General features: G+C 43.8%; 2 protein-coding genes across 2 annotated transcripts; both read right to left on the bottom strand.

Annotated features, from left to right (window-relative positions):
- Positions 1–192: 192 nt before the first annotated feature.
- LOC105889729 (SLIT and NTRK-like protein 6) lies at positions 193–1,599 on the bottom strand. The gene has a single exon (XM_031571156.1). The coding sequence runs from the start codon at positions 1,597–1,599 to the stop codon at positions 193–195; it is 1,407 nt and encodes a 468-aa protein (XP_031427016.1).
- Positions 1,600–5,489: 3,890 nt separating this feature from the next.
- On the bottom strand, positions 5,490–20,216 carry gas2l1 (growth arrest-specific 2 like 1). The gene is made up of 6 exons (XM_012815638.2): positions 20,079–20,216; positions 17,776–19,899; positions 10,733–10,840; positions 9,942–10,038; positions 8,959–9,259; positions 5,490–7,464 (listed from the first exon to the last, which is right to left on the bottom strand). The coding sequence occupies exons 2-6, from the start codon at positions 18,442–18,444 to the stop codon at positions 5,490–5,492; spliced, it is 3,150 nt and encodes a 1,049-aa protein (XP_012671092.2). The 5' UTR covers positions 18,445–19,899; positions 20,079–20,216.
- Between the last annotated feature and the right edge of the window lie 265 nt (positions 20,217–20,481).

Here is a 20,481-nt window from a genome sequence, read left to right as displayed (position 1 = left end):
TAGTAGATGATTAGTTAAGATAGGCAGATATACGACACAGTCACTGTCCAGTGTTTGCAGAGCATCTACAAGGGTCTTTCCATATGAAGTGTTACCCAAAATGGATGTTTTTCACTCTGTAATGGGATATTTCATAGTTTCATAGTCAATCTATGTATCCTTGTCATTCATACCAGTGTTTCAGCACAGGTCCTAAGACGGCTGCATGGGAAATACTCTTTGATTATGCAGTAGGGCCATTTTCAGTAGCAGTGACACACCCACCAGCAGTAGGCCAGTCAGCACACAGAGTATAGACAGAACTGTGACCACTTCCATGCCCCTGGGATGAAAATAGACTCGAGGAGCGGAGGGGGAGGAGTGGAGCCCACTCTCACCAGCAGGGGAAGGAGTGCTGGCTGGCTGGGCCACAGAAGACAGGGCTGCTGGCGGGGGTCCTGTGGACTGATCTAAGCAACTAGTCTCTCTCTCAGGAGAGGGAGTGCTGGCCGCTGTTTTAGACTTATTCAAGGACAGGCAGTCTTCATAAGTTAGGCCCCCTAAAGAGTAGGAGTTTGCCAAGAGGTGGGTAGCGGAAAAGTCTGTGTGGTAACGGGTGTCTTGGGTAATTTCCTCTGAACGAATGAGTTTTCCACTTTTTGTTGGAGTTTGCGGTGAACCTGGGTAGAGTTCTGTCAGGGCTTGAGTCATTTTTACTGGTGATTCAGAGTCCACCCCTGTAGCCTTGCCTTGAGACCTTGATTTTCCATGTGTAACTTCGTCAGCTTGTTTCCCTGGACATATTACTGTGATAGAAAGTGTGACCAGCATCTTATGTGCCAAATGGAGTGGTGCGGTACACACCAGGTCGCCAGCCGTGGTCAGCCTGCCACTCTGCAGCCAGCGGTACAAGTACATGATGTCACATTCACACACCCACAGGTTATTAGCCAGCTCCACAGAGTAGAGGCGGGGGAGGCTGTCAAACGCCGCCTCAGGGACAGACTGTAAGCAGTTGCTGTTGATTTTGAAGATTTGCAGGTTAACAAGCCTGACAAGAGAGGGTAGTTCCAGTGCCAGAATGCAGTTTGCTGACACGTCTAAGTGGGTCAGTGAAGGTGGCATGTACAGGGGTAGGCTTGACAAACGGTTGCCCCTGACGATCAGCATTTTGAGCCTGCTCAGGCCTAGCAAGGCACCGGGCTGGATGGCTCGTATGCGATTCTCCTCTAAATCAAGGCGGATGAGATTGCCTAGCTGTCTCAGCGCTCCCGTGGTGATGTAGGTAATCAGGTTCTCCCGAAGCTGCAGGCTCTCCAAGCTGGGAGGCAAGCCACGGGGGAAGTGGTCCAGCTGGTTGTGGCTGAGACTCAGCTCCTGCAGGCCAAAAAAGGGCTGGAGCAGATGATCCATGTTGCAGAGCAGGTTATGGGCCATGGAGAGAACAGAGGTGTTGAGGGGTACAGAGTGAGGGAGGGACCTTAGACCCAAAAACTCACAGAGGACCAGGGCACCAGGCTGGGAACAACAGCAGCCAATGGGACAGGCGGAGGCTATGACCAGACGGGCGCGGGGGAAGGACCAGAGCAGCATCAGGATGAAACAGAGACACAGAAGCATGGCTTACTGTAGGGAGGACAGGAGAGAGAGACGAGGAAAGAGATGGAGAACATTGTGGTTGATGGATTTCTATGGCAGAGAAACCAAAAGACTCATCACATTTACTTTAAATATGTCAACCCTGCATGACCTTACAACACTTCATTGTGCATCTTCAAATCAGTTTTTCTCCCGATAAATATGAAGTTAAAGTTACGAGGAAATAAAACAGTTCTGATGGCTATAACAAAGAGTAAAAGTACATACCATTCTCCCTCTGCTTCTCCTGCCCCAGACACCCCAAAGACTGAAACTTCTGCACATGACTACTTCAGTTCTCTCTGTCCCAAGGCCATTGGTTTCTCACAGAACTCAAGGCAGCAGGCCATCAAAGTTTAATGATGCTCTTTAGGTGTTCTATTACTTGTTTTGTGTCTTCTTCGCCAGATGAATTCAATTGTATATATTATTTCCAGACCTCCAGGGAAGAGCGGAACCACTCAAAGGACATTAGTATTCTCATCAGCACCAATGTAGAGCAGTGGAGATCCCATTACCAGTGCATAGATAGACCATCCCTCAGGATCAAAAGGGTGGAGTGTGAATGATCATTTTCAAAAGGCAAATATCAGAGGGTGGATGCCAAATAAATGAAATGTATTTTGGTGTCTTGTGTGTGTCCTGATCTGACTGAAGTATGACACAGCTCAAACATTTGATCATTATTTTGGACATCACTGACAGAAGAGGAGAATTTGACCCTTAACATGAGTGCTTTCCGCAGGTCTTGTTTCAGGTCCTGCTTCTCTATTCTTGCTGTTTGCCCTTTGGTAACACGAAACGCTCAACACCAGTCCATTAACCAAATAGCAAGTGTATTCTTAGAACTTTCAAATGATTTCCACTTGTAGCTGTCTACAGATAGTAAGGCATACCTATCTTTTCTTCCAATTTGGATGAAAATACAACATTTCAGAAACTGACCCATGACCCAGGGAATCCAGCATCATCCCATTCCTTCTTCTTGTCCTATTGGTACTTTCATAAACATAGCTCCAACTTTGAACAGTTGCTAGTATAGTATGCTTGAGGTTTAGTTACATATATGTGAACAGTTGCTAGTATAGTATGCTTGAGGTTTAGTTACATATATGTGAACTTGAAAAGACAAAGCCTATCTTTATTTGTGTTTGCCTTTTCATTTAGAAAGCAATTCATAACTTTATTAATGCCGTTTCTCTTTGTGTTTTAATTTCTAATTTTTCAATCATGCTAATCTATGTTTTGTCCTTCCAGGTGGTGAGCTGGGTGTCTGTCTGTCCTGATGGCCTGTCATGCTATGCCTTGTGTGCTCCACGCTCCCCCTGCTCCTCTCCACGTCCTGCCATGACAATCTGAAAGATGAGGGTGACATATGAAAAGCCAAAGTGAAGTACAGAGATGATGAAAGAAATTAAATTTAAAAAAAAAACATTTCTATAATTGTCACATATGTCATATTCTTGCTCTATGGAGTTTTCAGTTTGGTAGGTTCTGTGGAGTGGTACGAAATGAAAATAGGGGAGTTACATTTTTATTGACATAACCTCCGATAAGCTGTTGTTCTTGACTGCAATCACAGAAGTACAGTAGTCCAGAGGTGAAGCATCATCTATGGAACCATTTAATTTTAACAAGTGACTTCTGTCACCTGTTATGTTTTGTTTTCCAACAATCAATAGAAAGTATGCTCTATCATTATAGGTCCAAAAATGGAAAAAGTCAGAACAAATAATAATGTGGCTGACACTGGTACTACCATGTACTGACACTGGTACTGCCATCCTTTGCAGATGGTGACACCATCATCTCTATCTGTGGTGTCAGTCTGCAGCACAGCAAACTAAGTTTAAGATTGACTTTATCCGTCATCAGTATTAGTAAGAGGAATGCTTGTTGCAGGTACGACCCCTCTAGATTTCTTGTTTTTTGTTATGTTTAACATATTTTCCCTAAATGTGTCTGCCTTGTGTTATACCCATTTTCACAGATTTTGTGATTTTTTTGAAGTCTTTTTAGGATCATCTTTTTATTCTCTGTGTAAACGGTCATAACGTTACATCCATTCTCTGTAAACTCATTAAGAAGGCATCGTGATGCCAGTTGTCATCAATGTCAGAGTTGGCAGAGTTGGCAGCCTTGTAGCTGTATGATCTATCATCAGCAGATATGACCACCACTTTTCCCCAAGGCTGGACCATGGGGTGTTGGTGCAAGAACATTGTGTACCCCACCACATCATTCATTTAAGAACATTGTGTACCCCGCCACATCATCCCTTTAAGAACATTGTGTACCCCGCCACATCATCCCTTTAAGAACATTGTGTACCCCACCACATCATTCATTTAAGAACATTGTGTACCCCACCACATCATTCATTTAAGAACATTGTGTACCCCACCACATCATCCCTTTAAGAACATTGTGTACCCCACCACATCATCCCTTTAAGAACATTGTGTACCCCACCACATCATTCATTTAAGAACATTGTGTACCCCACCACATCATTCATTTAAGAACATTGTGTACCCCACCACATCATCCCTTTAAGAACATTGTGTACCCCACCACATCATTCATTTAAGAACATTGTGTACCCCACCACATCATTCATTTCAAAATGCAAACAGCCACATCCACTATTCCTTCAGTAGAAGAGCGTAGAGGACCCCTGCTGAACCACCCAGGGTCCTGTATACTCTATAGTGACCCCACCCCACCCAGGGTCCTGTATACTCTATAGTGAGTAGACTGAACCCACCCCACCCAGGGTCCTGTATACTCTATGCTGAACCCACCCCACCCAGGGTCCTGTATACTCTATGATGAGTAGACTGAACCCACCCCACCCAGGGTCCTGTATACTCTATGATGAGTAGACTGAACCCACCCCACCCAGGGTCCTGTATACTCTATGATGAGTAGACTGAACCCACCCAGGGTCCTGTATACTCTATACTGAACCCACCCCACCCAGGGTCCTGTATACTCTATGGTGAGTAGACCGTATAATGCTTGGTCTTAGCTGTACATATTTGTACAAATTGTTGTTTACAGGTCCAATAACGGTCAAGTTGTTTTTATTTCACAACAAAATGACTTAACATGACTTAATTCTGAAGGCATAATACAAATTGTGTTTCCAGTATTCACTGCACTTTTTTCTCCGTTTCAGTCCTTTTATTACCTTTTTTTTTTACATTTCTGTGGCCTTGACAAATGCATAAAAAAAATTGTTTAAAAAAAAAAAAAAAAAAAACTTAAGCAAAGGACCAAGATGCATAGCGATATGAGAGATATGACAAGAGATATGAAATAATATTGTTTCCCTGTCCATCTGGAGTTGCATTGTGATTAGTCTATACACATGTTCCTTTTTGACAACAAGCACTACATATTGCACCTTGGACAAAGCAACATTCACAACGATGATGAGATTTAAATCTGGCCTTAAATGTGAGACCCAGAAGAGTGCATTACATATATTGTATAATAAGGGTGTTTTTTCAGTCGTGAAGTAAATAACAATAACAAAATAACATACAAAACAAAACAATTCATGAACAGCGACACCTGGTAGTCTGACACCTGTCAAACCATTCCAACATTCAGACAAAGCCATAGTTGTCGAAAGTGCTTGTTGCTTGTTTTGATTGTGCAGCTCATCACTACAATACACCATCGCTTTTTTTTCTGATGCTAAAATACAATACTCTCATTCAGAGATGGTCAAGCAGCTTATTTCATGTCTTCTCCAAATATAAACTAATTTGCTCTTAACAAAGAAGACCCTAGAGACCAGACAGCAAAATTAAGTTTGCCAAAGGCAGCATAACGAAAATGCTCATTGCCTCCAACTAATTGTGCTACATACATGCCTCTGTATCCAGGCTGGACTGGGGGGAGTACGAGCAGTCCCTGGGGCCCAGGCTTGGAGAGCAGGACTGAGGATGAATCAGGTCTGCGATCGCCTGGTGGAGCACTTTTCTGGAGGGGGAAAACTCATTGGAGTGAGAGAAGTGAGGAAACTCTGATGGCGTTTCCAAGGGGGGCAGACTGGTTTGGTGCTGCTGTGGCTCTATGTCTCTGTTGCCGATAGGGGTAGGGATGCGAGATGGACTATTCTCTGGCCGGTTGTCAGTACGTGGCCGGACTCGTGGTCTCAGCTTCATTTTAGAGACGGAGGGCATCCACTCTGTGTTCTTCTGCCCCCTCCTGGCCCGCAGGACTGCTGCCGTCTCCAGGTCACCATTGGCCAGGGAGTGGGGTGGCTCACTGAAGCACATGGATGAGTCCTGTAACAAGGAGTCGTCAGTGAGCATTGGTACGGGCGAGGGGCAAGTAAGAAGTGGGAGATCATCATTGGGGTTGGGATCCAAATCATAAGGCTTGTCTGAAGTGAATTCCTCTAGACAGACATCTGTTTCCACATCCCTGCCATTTGGCAGGTCTGGGTGTCCATTCAACAACATCTCTGTTGGCCTGTGGTGTGGACCCAGAGAGGTGACTCCCAGAGAGCCATTCAGTGGTCTAGCTGCTTGGGACAGGTGCTGGGAGTGATTTAAACCCACATCACAATCTTTCATTAAAGTGGAAATTGAAGGCAGTGGCTTTAGACCTTGGCCACAGTCGCTCCACTGTTTGATCTCAGAGAGCATTTCCACGCTTGGGTTCTGAAAGAAGGTGGTTGGGTCATTCAGGACACACGACTGTTTAGTCCTTTTGACGTCTTTCAGGTCTGAAAATAGTCCAAACACTTTCCCCCCAACATTTAGAGAGGAGGTGGAGGAGCAGGAGGAGGAGGCTGAATTTGTCACATTCAAATCCCCTGAGGCTGGTTTGGGAAGGACACACAGGGTGAAGGGCTGATCCTGGAGCTGTGGGGGAACTGGAAGAATGTCCTTCCCCACTGTACCTCTGTCTGGGCCAGGCCCGGACAGCTGTTGGGTGTTGACCAGATACTCTTCTTCAAAGCTGCGGTACATGTCTTCTTCCTTCTGGGGATCCAAGCTGGGTAGATGCTTTAAGCTGTAACCCAGTCCAGATATTTCATCCTGGGATTCAGTCTGAAGAGAGGGCCTTGGGTTTGACCTACTCCTCTGGGGGCGTGAAGATGTACGGGAGCCTTGGGAGCGCGGGGATCGTGGAGGATGATTGTGGTGATGATGGGACGAGCGATAGGAGGACTGTGGAGAATGTCGTCCCGGCTGGGACATAGGGGGGAGCAGTCTACTCCTGCCAACAGATGGAGATGCTGGGGGACGGGGGGTCACCAATCCCTTTTTCGCAGGGCTTCCACTCCTATTACAGGAAGCGCCTTTGACTGGGCCACTGGAGGCAGAGGTGGAGATCTGTCTCCTGGAGTAACCACCATGCAGGCCTGTCGCCTGCCTGGACCGCAAATCCTCCCAGCTCTCCCAGCTCTCTGCCCCTGGGCTGATGTCACCACCACGGGAAGACAGCACCTTATCCTGACTAGGAGAGTTAGTGGTTGGGAGACGACACGGACTCTTAGGGCACTGAGAATCATTCTGATGGGCGGCGGTTCGATGGCCCTCTGCATACACACGCCGTGGGCTGTGTTGAAGGGGGGTTTGGGATGACTGTGCGAAGCGCTCTCTCGAGAGGTTTCTTGTACGTGTCTGAGGAGTCTGCAGAGCAGCCAACTCATCCTGTCCACCGACCCGTTCAATCAGATGCCGTCCCTCCCTGCGATTGACAAGCAGAACCACTTCCTCCCCGCCTGCACGCTGTAGACCACAACTGCCTTTGGAAGAGGCTGTCGACGAGTCACTCCCACCAGAGAGCCTGCGTGTCACCGGCACCAAGGATTCTTTATTCCTGAGAGACAGAGGAAGAGAAATGAAAGGGGAATGAGATTGCTGAAATTCACACAAAATGTCTTTCAGTACTTTTAAGCAACATTTCTCAAACAATATGTCCCTGTATGTGATCTTCCCTCTGAGGCTGTACCTGTACACATTGAACACACACTAATGTACTCCTTCCATGTACAGGGACTAGGGTAGGTCACAGGCTGGGCTGAATGTCATTGGAGGAATGAACCCAACGGTACGGAGCCATGGGAAGATGCTTTAAATGAGGAGTACTGTAGAGGGAGTGGAGTTAGTGTTGGTGTGGGAGGGGTGGGGGGTGCCCATCTATGATGCCACAATAGCATTAGCATTTTTGCATTCCTTTAAAATAGTTAGCTTACTAGTGTCAGACCAAAAATCTTTACTCATTCCTTTTAAATACTTAGCTTACTAGGGTCAGACCAAAAGTCTTTACTCATTCCTTTTAAATAGTTAGCTTACTAGGGTCAGACCAAAAGTCTTTACTCATTCCTTTTAAATAGTTAGCTTACTAGGGTCAGACCAAAAGTCTTTACTCATTCCTTTTAAATAGTTAGCTTACTAGGGTCAGACCAAAAGTCTTTACTCATTCCTTTTAAATACTTAGCTTACTAGGGTCAGACCAAAAGTCTTTACTCATTACTCATTACTGCAAAGAAAAATGTAATCTATATTAGTAGATTTTCAGTCTGACTGAAGTCACTAAGAAGTGAATAATTACTAAGTGCCATATTGTCTTATTGCATAATCAGTGTAACACATGCTGGCTCAAACCCATGGAAGAGACATTAAGAAAGACACGGATTAGAAGGCAAAGGAAACATTAGTTGTACACTGAACTAGTTCCTTAAACCTTCTATGGTTTTCTCTACACTGAACCAGTTCCTTAAACCTTCTATGGTTTTCTCTACACTGAACCAGTTCCTTTCAGCATCTGCCTCAAGAATGTCCAAACTATTATTTTCTGCTGTACTGTCGCTAGTTTAAAAATCACTTTTGTCATGCCGTGTTACCAACGAATTTCACTTTAAATAGTGTTGGTCAGTATTACTACATGAGGGTTATTCATAAATATCCCACAAAACATCCCTCTCCTATTTCAAAACCAAAACTAAAGCACACTGCAGAACGTTTGAATTAAACTGCGTCTACTGCAACAAATGGTTTTACTGGTTTCCTGCTATGCCTCATACTTTTAGATCAGATAATTAACTTCAACTTCAAGTTTGTTTTATTCTGGAATATTCCGTGTTTTAGTATTTGAACTGGGTCTTTGAAGTACCTTTAGGAAGAAAGCGTGAGCATAACATGAAGGGAGAGGGCGGGGCGGGGCGGGAGGGGGGGAGGAGCTATTGAGCATTTGGTACATGAAACCTTTTCTAACATTTCTCAACTAAAAAAAGAACTTCCTTAGCCTGCAATAAATATTTGAACGCAAGAAAATACACGTGCACACACACACACACACACACACACACACCTGAAAGGCTTGAAATGGCGAGGCTCAGAGTGGTCCCGGTTTGTCCGTGACAAAAGTGCGGGGTTACGACCGGTACTGGACTCCCTCTCTGTGAAAAGGGAAGGATGGTGGGAGCGTCCCTGTCGGGATAGAGATGAGGAGGAGCTTCCAGAGGGTTCCAAGGAATGTCGCTCCGAGGTCTTGGAACCAGCACTTTCATTCCGCCAGTGAGGCCCAGGGCTGGTGGAACGGGACGAGTGGGCACTGGAGGACTTGCTGTGGGAACCCTGCCCACTAGCTTTAGCCTGCTGATAACGGTGAGCTGCCAACGAAATAGCACATAATGAAATTTAATAAAAACAAATGATTGGCCAATCAATAACAATCAGAAAACGTCATGGAAGCAGACCCGTGTGCATATTATTTCACCTACAAAGTAAGGCCCTGTGTATAAAAAGATAACTTTGAACAATTAACTTGAACTTATTAGGGCCATGCCACATCACTAACATCTGGAACACTTCCCACATAACTTGGAACATTGGCTATGGTCATCATACCTACCCTACCCTAATTCTGTTTGTTGTTCTGTTTGTCAATTGTTTGTCAATTGTTAACAATTCAATTGTATTTACTTCATTAATTAGTTTATACAATTTTTTACTAATTGAAAATCCCCCTTCATAATGTGTAAAATAAACATTTTCACAGTTTGTTAAGATGTTAGTGGATATATTTCAATGTAATTCTCTGCACATGATGAAAATGTCTTTTTGGCTCAAGCAGACTGTATAATTCAATAGTTCAGCTGCACATCTATGATGTAGATTCTGGAACTGACACTCTTAATGCAAATACAGCCATCAAAAGGAACTCATACACGACTTTCCAAAGTTGCAGCACTAGACATCTGCACCAAGTACATGATCACCATTCTGTGCAGGGGCCTACATGGCTACAGTTGACAATCACAGCTAGGTCAAAAGGTCATGATATGTGCTCACCAAAAGCAGCGCAGCGGCAAGGATCATGTTTATCCAGGTAGTGCTCTAGTGTGTCCCAGCCCCCCCCTACACGAACCATCACATGAGTACGCAGGACCTGGTGGAGCAAAGAGAACAATTTCACACGTCTATCAGCATACTATCAGCACAGTATCGTACACTCACCGGCCACTTTATTAGGTACACATTGCCTTCAGCCCTTTTGCCTTCAGAACTGCCTTCATTCTTCGTGGCATAGATTCAACAAGGTGCTTTGACATGATAGCATCACGCAGTTGCTGCGGATTTGACGACTGCACATCCATGATGCAAAGGTAATTGTTGACATCCTTCCCAAGTCAACCTACAGTATATACCAAGTTTGGTGCCTGTGTGGCCTATAGTGTTTGGGGCGAAGACACTTTCATGGCAGGACAGGCATGTAGTGACTCTCAGAGAAGATCATCTCAAATTTGGTACACTGCCAGGCCGTCTCATCACTATCTGTGTTTATGCTACAGGTTGGTTTGGTGTTGTGGGCCCTTCAGCAAGACATTGATGTGGAGATAGACAGCCTGCCTGGACACCATGAATATCGCTTTTTCCTGGAAGGCAAACAATGATTCTCTGATCTAAATCAGCTCACTAGCAATTACATTTGAAACACACAAAAACATTTTCCCTTAGGTATTGTTCTCGCAAAAAAAAAAGTCCCCTTTCTGTAATTCTTCAGAGCAACTTGGAATAGCATTCAATGTCTGGCCAACTGAGTTTACAATGGAAAATACAATGGAAAATACAGGTTTTCTTACCCTGATGAAGATAAGAGCACTGGAGTCACCAACTTTATATTTCCCCTCTGAAACTTTGCTCATGGGGAACTGGTTAGGACAAGAGCACTGGCCCAAAATCTCACAGACCTGTAGAAAACAAAATATAGCTGCAGTGATCATATAAAAAAATACAGTTCAAAAGTAATGCCCTTTTCACTCTGAATTTACCATCCACATACCATCACTGAAACTAGTGCCCATAACTCTATTGAATTACATATGGACCTAATATTAGAAGAATCTCCTTCAGTGGAATGTGTTTTGGATATTTTTTTGCAAGTAATCTGTTATCTTGAATTAGGGCTGGGATGATAAAATGATATGAAAGATATGAAGTGCTAAATAAACATACATTGAACCAGAAAGGCTTTGCATTTGAAATGTGCGAGAGCCGAGGTATCACAGCGATGGGTTAAACCACACCCTCCCTCAAAGAAATGTGCTTTTAGGTTCATTTTGGCTAAAAAGCAATTGCCCCCCCCCCCCACACACACACACCCCCTCCCCGTGAGAAAAGGGTAGTGGTGCCAAATAGAAACTGACATAACTCAGCTAACAATGGTCCCATTTTAGCCAGACAAATATCACCACAGCCCATGTTTTGACCTTGGAATTGCCCTTGTGTGACAGGTGACCTTTAATGAACTAAACCCTGACATATTATAACATTGGAGAGGCAATTGAAAGTTAAACTCAGTCATTTATGCAAAAGCATGTGAACTGTTGCACCCTACATGTTTCACACACATGCATACTCCTTTGACTTATAAACTACAACTGCCTAAGACGACACAATTTCATCAATTCATTTGGGAAATGATAAGCTGTTTAACACAGTCCAAACACACCTAGCATTCTACATGATTGCTGTTTTTTCTCCGTCTCCCTCTCTGCAGTGTGTACAGTAGATGTTGTACTGCTGATGTGTTTTGCTGTTTCAAATAAGGTAATAAGCAATGATAAAGGGAACTAGAGATGTATTTCCTCAAGAAAATGCGAAGTGTGACTGCTCAGTAGTAGTAAAGGATTACTAACAGTAAACGCATGGACCAGACATGGGAATAAAAGCAGTGCACGGGAAATTGTGACCGAATGTTGCTGAACAAACGATACAAGAACACACTTATATCGAAGAATAGACATCTCGATTGTCATCATTCCATTACTATAGTCACTCAACATCAGTCAGCGTCTCATCTGCGAGGACAGGATAGCACACACACACGCACTACATAAATCTCTCCGTCTCCAAAATGAAGCCGATTTTTGTGCATCAATAAATTCTGTATAGGTATGAGAGCAATCTGTTGGTGTATTGTTGTATATTCTGTTAAACGAAGTAGCCTATGTGTCAGGCCGGAGTCAGAGATTGAACACGGGCCACCGGATTGCTGAACCAGTGTGTAACAAGGACCCAGGTGCAGATCTTAGAAAAATGTCTTATCTAGGAAAAAAAAACGGAAGATCCAAAAATGAACTAAAGATATAACTTAGGCAAAACAGGGCAGAGCAGGCAAGTGAATGCACACTCCAGACAAGACAGACAAGACAATATATTACTTCACTTCACTTGATAGTCTCCAATGAACACATTCAAATCTGTTCAGAGCAACTTGGATTAACAGTTGCAGTTGCTGTTCTCGCAAAAAAAAAGTCCCCTTTCTGTAATTCTTCAGAGCAACTTGGATTAGCATTTAATGTCTGGCCAACTGAGTTTACAATGGAAAATACAGGTGTTCTTACCCTGATGAAGATAAGAGCACTGGAGTCACCAACTTTATATTTCCCCTCTGAAACTTTGCTCATGGGGAACTAGGTAGGACAAGAGCACCGGCCCAAAATAATCTAACTGCTAAACAGTAAAGAAATAAACCAGGAATATCCCAAAACTCACGGGTAGACAAGCGATTACTCCAGCTTGGCGACTTGAGTTACACATACCACTAACGGTACGAACACATGCCAGCGACGGAAGTGAAATTCTAAATCCCATTCATTTCTGTTTGGAGGCAAGCCATTGTGTTGTAGACGAGCGACTTGGGCGAAGCGAGCGAGAAAAAGTTGGGGAACGTTTAATCCTATGCAAATGAGGAGCGAATTTCGCCAGCAGCGGCCAATCAGATGTTTGGTGTTGTCTCTGACGGTTTGAAAATTGTAGGACTATGGCGTCGTTCGGTCGTTTAATTTGCTAAAATGAAAAGCTTGGATGGCCTTGTTAGGGGTTGTTGTTGTTCCTGGTATGTTACATATTTAATCCTGTGATTACTTTAACAGAATGACAGTTTCGATATTAAGACAAGTGACTAGATAGCCTACTACACTTACAAATACCTAGGAGTGCATCTGGACAATAAACTGGACTGGTCAGCCAACATTGATGCAATCTACAAGAAGGGTCAGAGCCGGCTCTACTTCCTGAGGAGGTTGAGGTCCTTCAATGTCTGCAACAAACTCCTGCGCATGTTTTACCAGTCTCTGGTTGCCAGCGTCCTCTTTTATGCTGTGATGTGCTAGGGAGTGTTAGATTCCAGTGATATTTCTCATGTCCATATAGCTTGTGTATGCCCCTCCACCACTACCAGGGCCGTAGGCCCAAATTCCAGTAAGGTTAGAGTCCTCCTGGCGCCTGGGTTCTTAGGCTGAAGGACATTGATGGACTGTCATAGTGTATGTGTGTGTGTTAGAGATTGTTATGCATTTCAGTCGGTTTACGTAGTGTATGTGTGTGTGTTAGAGATTGTTATGCATTCCATTCGGTTTGCGTAATGCCACCAGTTAAATTCGCCTGTGCCCGAGGCTCAGGGGATCAGATCGGAGCGACAGGGTCCAGACCAGCTCGCAGAGAGGAAGGACGACCATCTCCTGAAGACCCCGACACGCGGCGACTCTCAGAGCTCTGCTCCACTTAGAAAAGACTTAGACTCAGAAAAGTACTTAGTGATATTTCTTGTCTGACAATAAATATCTTGGCTCTGATCCGAACCGCTCCAGCTTCCTTGATTGCAACAACCCACTATACCACCCTTTAGAATTAAGTGTAATAGACTGAATATAGAAAAGAATCCAACAGGAGGCAGCATTAAGAAGAGGGATGCAGGGCAACTGGACAGGCTGGTGAGGAGGACGGGAGCTGTTGTTGGCACTGAACTGGACTGCCTCACAACGGTGGCGGAGAGAAGAACCCTGAGTAGGTTGCTGACTATCTTGGACAATGTCCACCACCCACTACACAGTACTCTCAACAGACAGAAGAGCATATTCAGTGGCAGACTCCCTGTCACTGTCATGCTCATCGGACAGGCTGAGGAAGTCCTTTGTCCCCAGGGCCATTCAGCTTTTTAATGCCACGCAGAAGGGGAGGGGGAGGGAGATGGACTTCTCTGCATGAGTCTACCTCAGTCTGCCCTTCTCTTCTCATCTCTTCACTTACCATCCCACTGTCCATCCATCCCTCTCCTGGCTATACTAGCCCCTTGCACAGACTGAACAACTTATATCTCTTTGCACTATCCACACACACACACACAAGCACAAGAACGTTGCACTATCCACATCCACACAAGCACAATCCTCACTTGCAGCACAAGAACACTTTCCTCGTGGACATCAACACTTTACCAATTTATGCACCCATCCATTCCCCCACTCCCTGTGAACATGTTCCCCCTATGTGTATGTGATTTATGTATGTACATGTCTGTGAGTGAGTGTATAAGCTACTATGGATGACCTAAATTTCCCTCGGGATTAATAAAGTATCCATCTATCTATCTATCTATCTACTAGATGGCCTACCAGTCTGTTATGCTATTTCCACACGCTACGCTACACCACGCCACACCCACTCAAAGCGATGGAAGCATTTTGCGTTGCTGGCATGTGTTCGTACCGTAAGACTCAGTGATGAGTTTGCCAAAGGGCCAGGTATAAATACTAAGTTAATTGGTCATGTGACTTACTAATGAGCATGTGGGAACAGAAAATGGCAGGAAAAACAAACAAAGGCAGGAAGTAAATAGTGTAATCAGCGCCTTTGCCAAACCGCATACAGCGCACAATGTGTTTCCGCATTTTGCGTAGTATTTATCAAACAAGAACCTTGTCACGTAATCAGTGCATTACTCCGCCCTCTAGCGCACCGCTTAAATAGGGGAGAATGGGCCTGCGTGTTCCTGCCACCATGGATGATGAGTTAGAATTAGAATTAGAATTTGAATTCGAATTAGAGCTTTTGGTTCACGAAGTTACAGCAAACTTAGACCCCGTCCACACTAGCCCAGGTAAATATAGAAACGCATAAATATTTCTCCGTTTAGCCCTTCCATCCACACTAAAACGGCGCATTCCGACCCTGAAAAGGATGCTTTTTGAAGAAATGCTGCCCTAGATGGGTTCGTGTTGTCAGGGGAAACGGAGGTTTTCAGATACAATGACGTTCGGTTGCCAAGGCACTGGGGGTAGCTTGCGCTTGAGAGGCTATAACGTCAAAATAAACATGGAAGGTGAAATGAATATGCTGCTCTGTCTCTACAATTTACTTAGTTTAGTTAGTGTACTTCAGGTACAAGTACTTTTCCTGAATAGATACGCGTTACTGCTACGCAGAATAAGGCAAGCGCTGTACTCGGTGTGGTTGAACGATGGGGGGAAAAGGCAAAGAAGATGGTTTAAACCCTACATGGAGCGGTGATTCTGGGTAAGACCTGGCCGAACAGCTATCTGGCGGGACAATTTTTTATATGCCTAAATTAAATGATATATGAAATATAAACATTTAAACAAATAACATTTCTGTTATATTTTCAGCTGTATCCCACCCAAAACACTGCTGTTCGTATTTTAATTTTTGTATTAATTGCGTCAAATTTCTTGCACGCACATAGTTTTCATTTAGCGGCTGATATGTCATGCTAAACACCTCTTGTTTCGTTACAAATGGAACAGACCTGGTTTAGACCTGCTTTTATGAGGTAGAGAATTCTCACGCGAAATTAGAGACTTGCTCTCGTCAGGCAGTCTTGCGCACCTTACGCATCTCCTCCCATCTCTTTGTGGCGAACACCCATTTTCCGCTATACCCTCCCATTTATGCATATGTATAAGATGGGAAGCGCAACTTGCCTCTATCTGCTTCAGCAGTGGTTTCATCTGCGGTTTCACCCAAGTGGGGCGTGTTTGTAAATACAGTTCCATGTCTTTACCCGCATATTGCGTAGAAATTACGCCTGAAGTGGGCGCAATTCTGTTTGTAAATCTGGCCCTGAGTGTGCACATGTGGTTTGAAGACAGATGGGCGATGAAAGTAGTTACAGGAAAAGTTCAACAGTGTTGGTAGTGAGCTAACACTTGCCTTAACTTTCAGAATGTTTCTGTCATAGTATTATCGCCATACACTTTTTGCAAAAGGATGATGCATACATCCTAAACATATTATATTCTAAGATTATCAGCCGTTGCATGCTTTTGTATTCACCATCACAGGTTTTTCCATATCGCTGTTATCCATAAAGAACAACATAGCACCACAAGCAATATTCACTTTACTACTACATACATTTGACAGAGGGCAGTTGAATGTATCTGCAGTTGGTGGTTTTCAGTGGATTTATTGATGTGTTGATTCATGAGAAATGTGCTGATTTGCTGTCATTTGAACAAAGCTGGTTACCATCCGCCTCCTCTCTGGTAATGTAGCCTTACCTCATGCTTTCCAACCGTCCCCCAGCCAAAGCCCTGCTCTTCCACTCTGTACCGGCCCAATACTATCCCAAAGCCCTGTTCTTCCACTCTGTACCGGCCCAATACTATCCCAAAGCCCTGTTCTTCCACTCTGTAGCCGGCCCAATACTATCCCAAAGCCCTGTTCTTCCACTCTGCCTTGTGCATGTTGAAGCACTTCTTGTGCATGTTGAAGCACTTCTTGTGCATTCCACTTCTAAAAAAAGCACCCCCCCCCCCCCCCAATACGCCAGCCACGCCCACCGCCTTGCATTAACGCAACGCATATGTGTGAATTCACTGTAATGTAGTGATGACAAAAGGAGATGTCTCTATTCATCAATACATGTGTGTTCTTGTGTAGTTCAATTCTGACAATTCTGTCACAATTTCATGTGCACTGCTTTCATTCCCAACCTATCCATGCAGTTATTGGAAGTAATTAAAATTGCGCCTGTCAATGTTTAAGTATGTTTGTAAATATGATATAACAAGTATCACCCACGTAGGTGGGTAGTAATGCACCTTTATTCAATAAATGTACGTACTTGTAGGAGCAGTTTTAATGCAGAATACTGTTCACTACATTATATTTACGATTAAAAAAAGGAATGATGCATGACCCCTTTACATTAAGACCTATAGGAATGACCCTTTCACATTAAGACCGATAGGAATGACCCTTTCACATTGAGCTGTTGTTTTTGTTGTTGTTGTTGTATTTGGGAGCCTCATATCACATTATGTTGAGGGCTAGCTAGTCACCATAGTGATATAGGCTAACATTAAATTACTGTTAAAGCATTAAAGGTAACCATTCAAAGTTTTGTTTATTCACGGTAACTTAATTATGATATTACAGTGATGTTATTAAAGATAATGTTAGTCTTTGAACCATTTTCTCATTAGACCCTATGTTATTGTGGTAGGCTACATATAAATGTATAACATGCATAATATTGGCTTTACCTTGATATTAGTTACTGTAACTTTAGGTAAGCTGACGTTAGTGTAGAGAAAGTCTTAGCTTATCCATCATTGCTCTGCTGAGTCACTTATGTCACCTTCGGAGAGGCCTCTGATAGGCCTACAAGATTGGGTGAGGCCAGCCTAAAATTGTATTTTGTTAAGACATTTAATCATTTCATACTTGAATGTGCAGATTGGTATGTTATGTTGTGTTTATTACACACGCATTTTGACATTTTGTATTTTGGGCATTTTTAGTTACAGTTAACAATACTTTTGTCTGAGTAGCCTACAGCTTTTGCTAACTCGACCCACCTCTGTACTCGGTTACTCACCAGCTCGTCCAGGTTACGCATATCACACAGCACTCTCTGTTTCTGATGCCACGGGTCCAACACAGGTGGGTCCGAGTCTTCAACACTCTCTTTTCGACTTAACGTTTTGCTGGGAGGACTGTGTTCCCTTAAATTCTCCTGGTCCCGAATCTCCTCCTCAATCTCCTCCTCGAGCTGAATCAACATAGGGGCCAGCATTCCAAATTTGGCTCCGCGACGCGCAACTTCCAGCAGACACAACACAAAATTCTTCTCATTACACTTCTCAACCAAATCATTGGTCTCAAACATGAGCACGTCTTTGATTCCCAGTTCTTGACGACACCATCCGATGAAGTTTGACACGTTGTCCCGCGCCAGGAAAGAGCCTGGTATGACGTTACGAGATTGGAAAAACACATCTTTCTTTGGCATCCGTAGTGACTGTACTGTCTTTGGGAAGGACGATATAAAATCTAGCGCTGCGCGGTTTACGTTGTTGGCATGACGGCAAAGAGCACATCCAGTCTCCAGGCTCTCCATAAATGTCTCTGCAGTACTGTCCAGGTCGTACAACATGTTCAGCCACTCCGCAAGATCTTCCTTCATGGCATACAGATATTCCTCGCTTGATTTAAATGGGCGTATACTTTTAGAGGCGGCAGACTGTATACTTCTCTGATCGGCCATGTTGTCACCGAAAGAAGGTTATTCCTTGCCAGTGTCAATTAATGTACATTATATCATACACTGTCTGAATAAACCTATTTGATAACCATGACTAATCCGTAAAAATGCTAACACACTTGCCATTATTCACAGCCGAAATGATCTCCGTAGCGTGGAAACGGCATATTCTGCTGGCTACAGAAACACTTCGAGTTACATGACGACTGTCTCATTCTCGACTAATGAAATGATGAAAACCAAATCAAAGCGTTATCCACACCGTTTATCCTAAGTGTGTCGAGCATCCTCGTATATCCCACACCCAGAACCAAGCAGGCCTCCCCTATCAAGGCCGTTTCCACGGTTGCCGAAGATGTTGAAAATTAGGCAAAGCAGTCCATTCTAGCAACAACGCTTTAAACAAGAATAACCTGAATGTCGGTATTGACCTGCCTTTTAAATCACGGGTGTTTCGTTGTCTTCGCCCAACATTCAAACCCTTTCAGGCTTAAACGGTGTTCCTCACAGGCATATCTCATTATGAGAGGATAAGCGCGAGGAGGCGAGGAGAGAAAAGTTAACCCTGTGCAGCCTCTCGTGAAGAGTGACGCACAAGCCCAGATAACCTCTACTTAATCTAAACCCACCTACGACGGCATATTAGGGTCAATGTAGGTTAAACAATATATGGAGTTCGGAGAGGGGCGTAATATTCCTAGAAAAAACTCACAATTTCAAAGACTTAAATCGTAAATCTACGAGCAAATCGGATATCCTCTGAGATTTAAGTATACATTTACGAGAAAGAAACTCTGATATTCTCTGAGATTGAAGTGGTAAATCTGCGAGAAAGACAATAAACTCACAAATTAAGGAGATAAAAATCCGAATATTCTACCAATCCATAACTACTGGTATGTGGCGGAAATAAGCTATTATACTGTGCTAAAGGGGTGATAAGGCATCACAAGCTGTACCAATGGGATGCCAATGCAGTTCCTGTCTCCTACCTGAGAAGCTCCACAGCAGCCATCGGGCGTCCGATGACACCATCCAGAGAGCATCCTGCGTCAACATTCACCTTGAATCAGTTTCTCGATGGCTGAGGGAAGCTATTTTATGAAAGGAAGAAACAGCCTATAGGACACTATTTTGGATTGAATGTTCATGATACCCGATCAAGTTATGGTGTGAGGAGGTATATCCAACTTTTCAAAGCGAAGCGATGTGGTTCTTCCATGCCTCCCAATAAACACTATTTTTCCGAGTTTTTTTCTCCTGGTAAATCTACGACTTTAATTTCAGCAAATCTCTGAGTTTTTTACTCGCATATTTGACTTTACAAACTCAGAGAATACCCGAGTGTTTGTTACGACATTAATCTCGTAATATTTCCACCACTCACTCAGATGTTAATGACAACTGCCAATCAGAGAAGCTCCGTTACCCTAAACGAAAACGATCGATAGAAGAAACCTTTAATTTTGTGTCTGTGAAGCCGATGCAGGCCACTAATCCTGGGCTGCATTTGCATAGGCTTGGTAGCCTAGGCCATCCAAACTGTATACAGCCTGATAACAGCCTTTTAAAGATAGGAATGTGAACCAATACCCACAGTAGCAGAAATGTAATGCATTGGTGTGCTATTTTGAAACCAGACCTACAGTATGGGCATAGTGGTGCTTAATATAACCACCACACAAAGTGAGAGCATGATCCAATGGATGGATTATGAAATCAAGGCATAGAGCCTCCCTCCTCGGCCCTCCTGGGTGCGCAGCATGAACAGCAAGAAGCAACTCACAGTCCAACCACCCTGTGATTATGTGACCTATTTAATACCTGTAGCCTGCAGGAGTCACACCACATCAAAACATCATACAATGAGCTGTCTTCATGTATTTGGACATATCATTGACATAATAAAACGACTAATACCACAGGCAGTATCTGTGTTTGTTCATCTTGTTCAAGAACTGGCATGACTTGACACTGACCCAGCCTGTTCTTTCACAATTAATCAAACAAGACAGGCTTGCTTAACATGTCATAGCCTTA

The sequence above is a fragment of the Clupea harengus genome, chromosome 7, assembly GCF_900700415.2.
Source record: "Clupea harengus chromosome 7, Ch_v2.0.2, whole genome shotgun sequence".
NCBI lineage: Eukaryota > Metazoa > Chordata > Actinopteri > Clupeiformes > Clupeidae > Clupea > Clupea harengus.
Note: the sequence above shows the minus strand (reverse complement) of the source record. Positions and strands in the feature narration are given on the sequence as shown.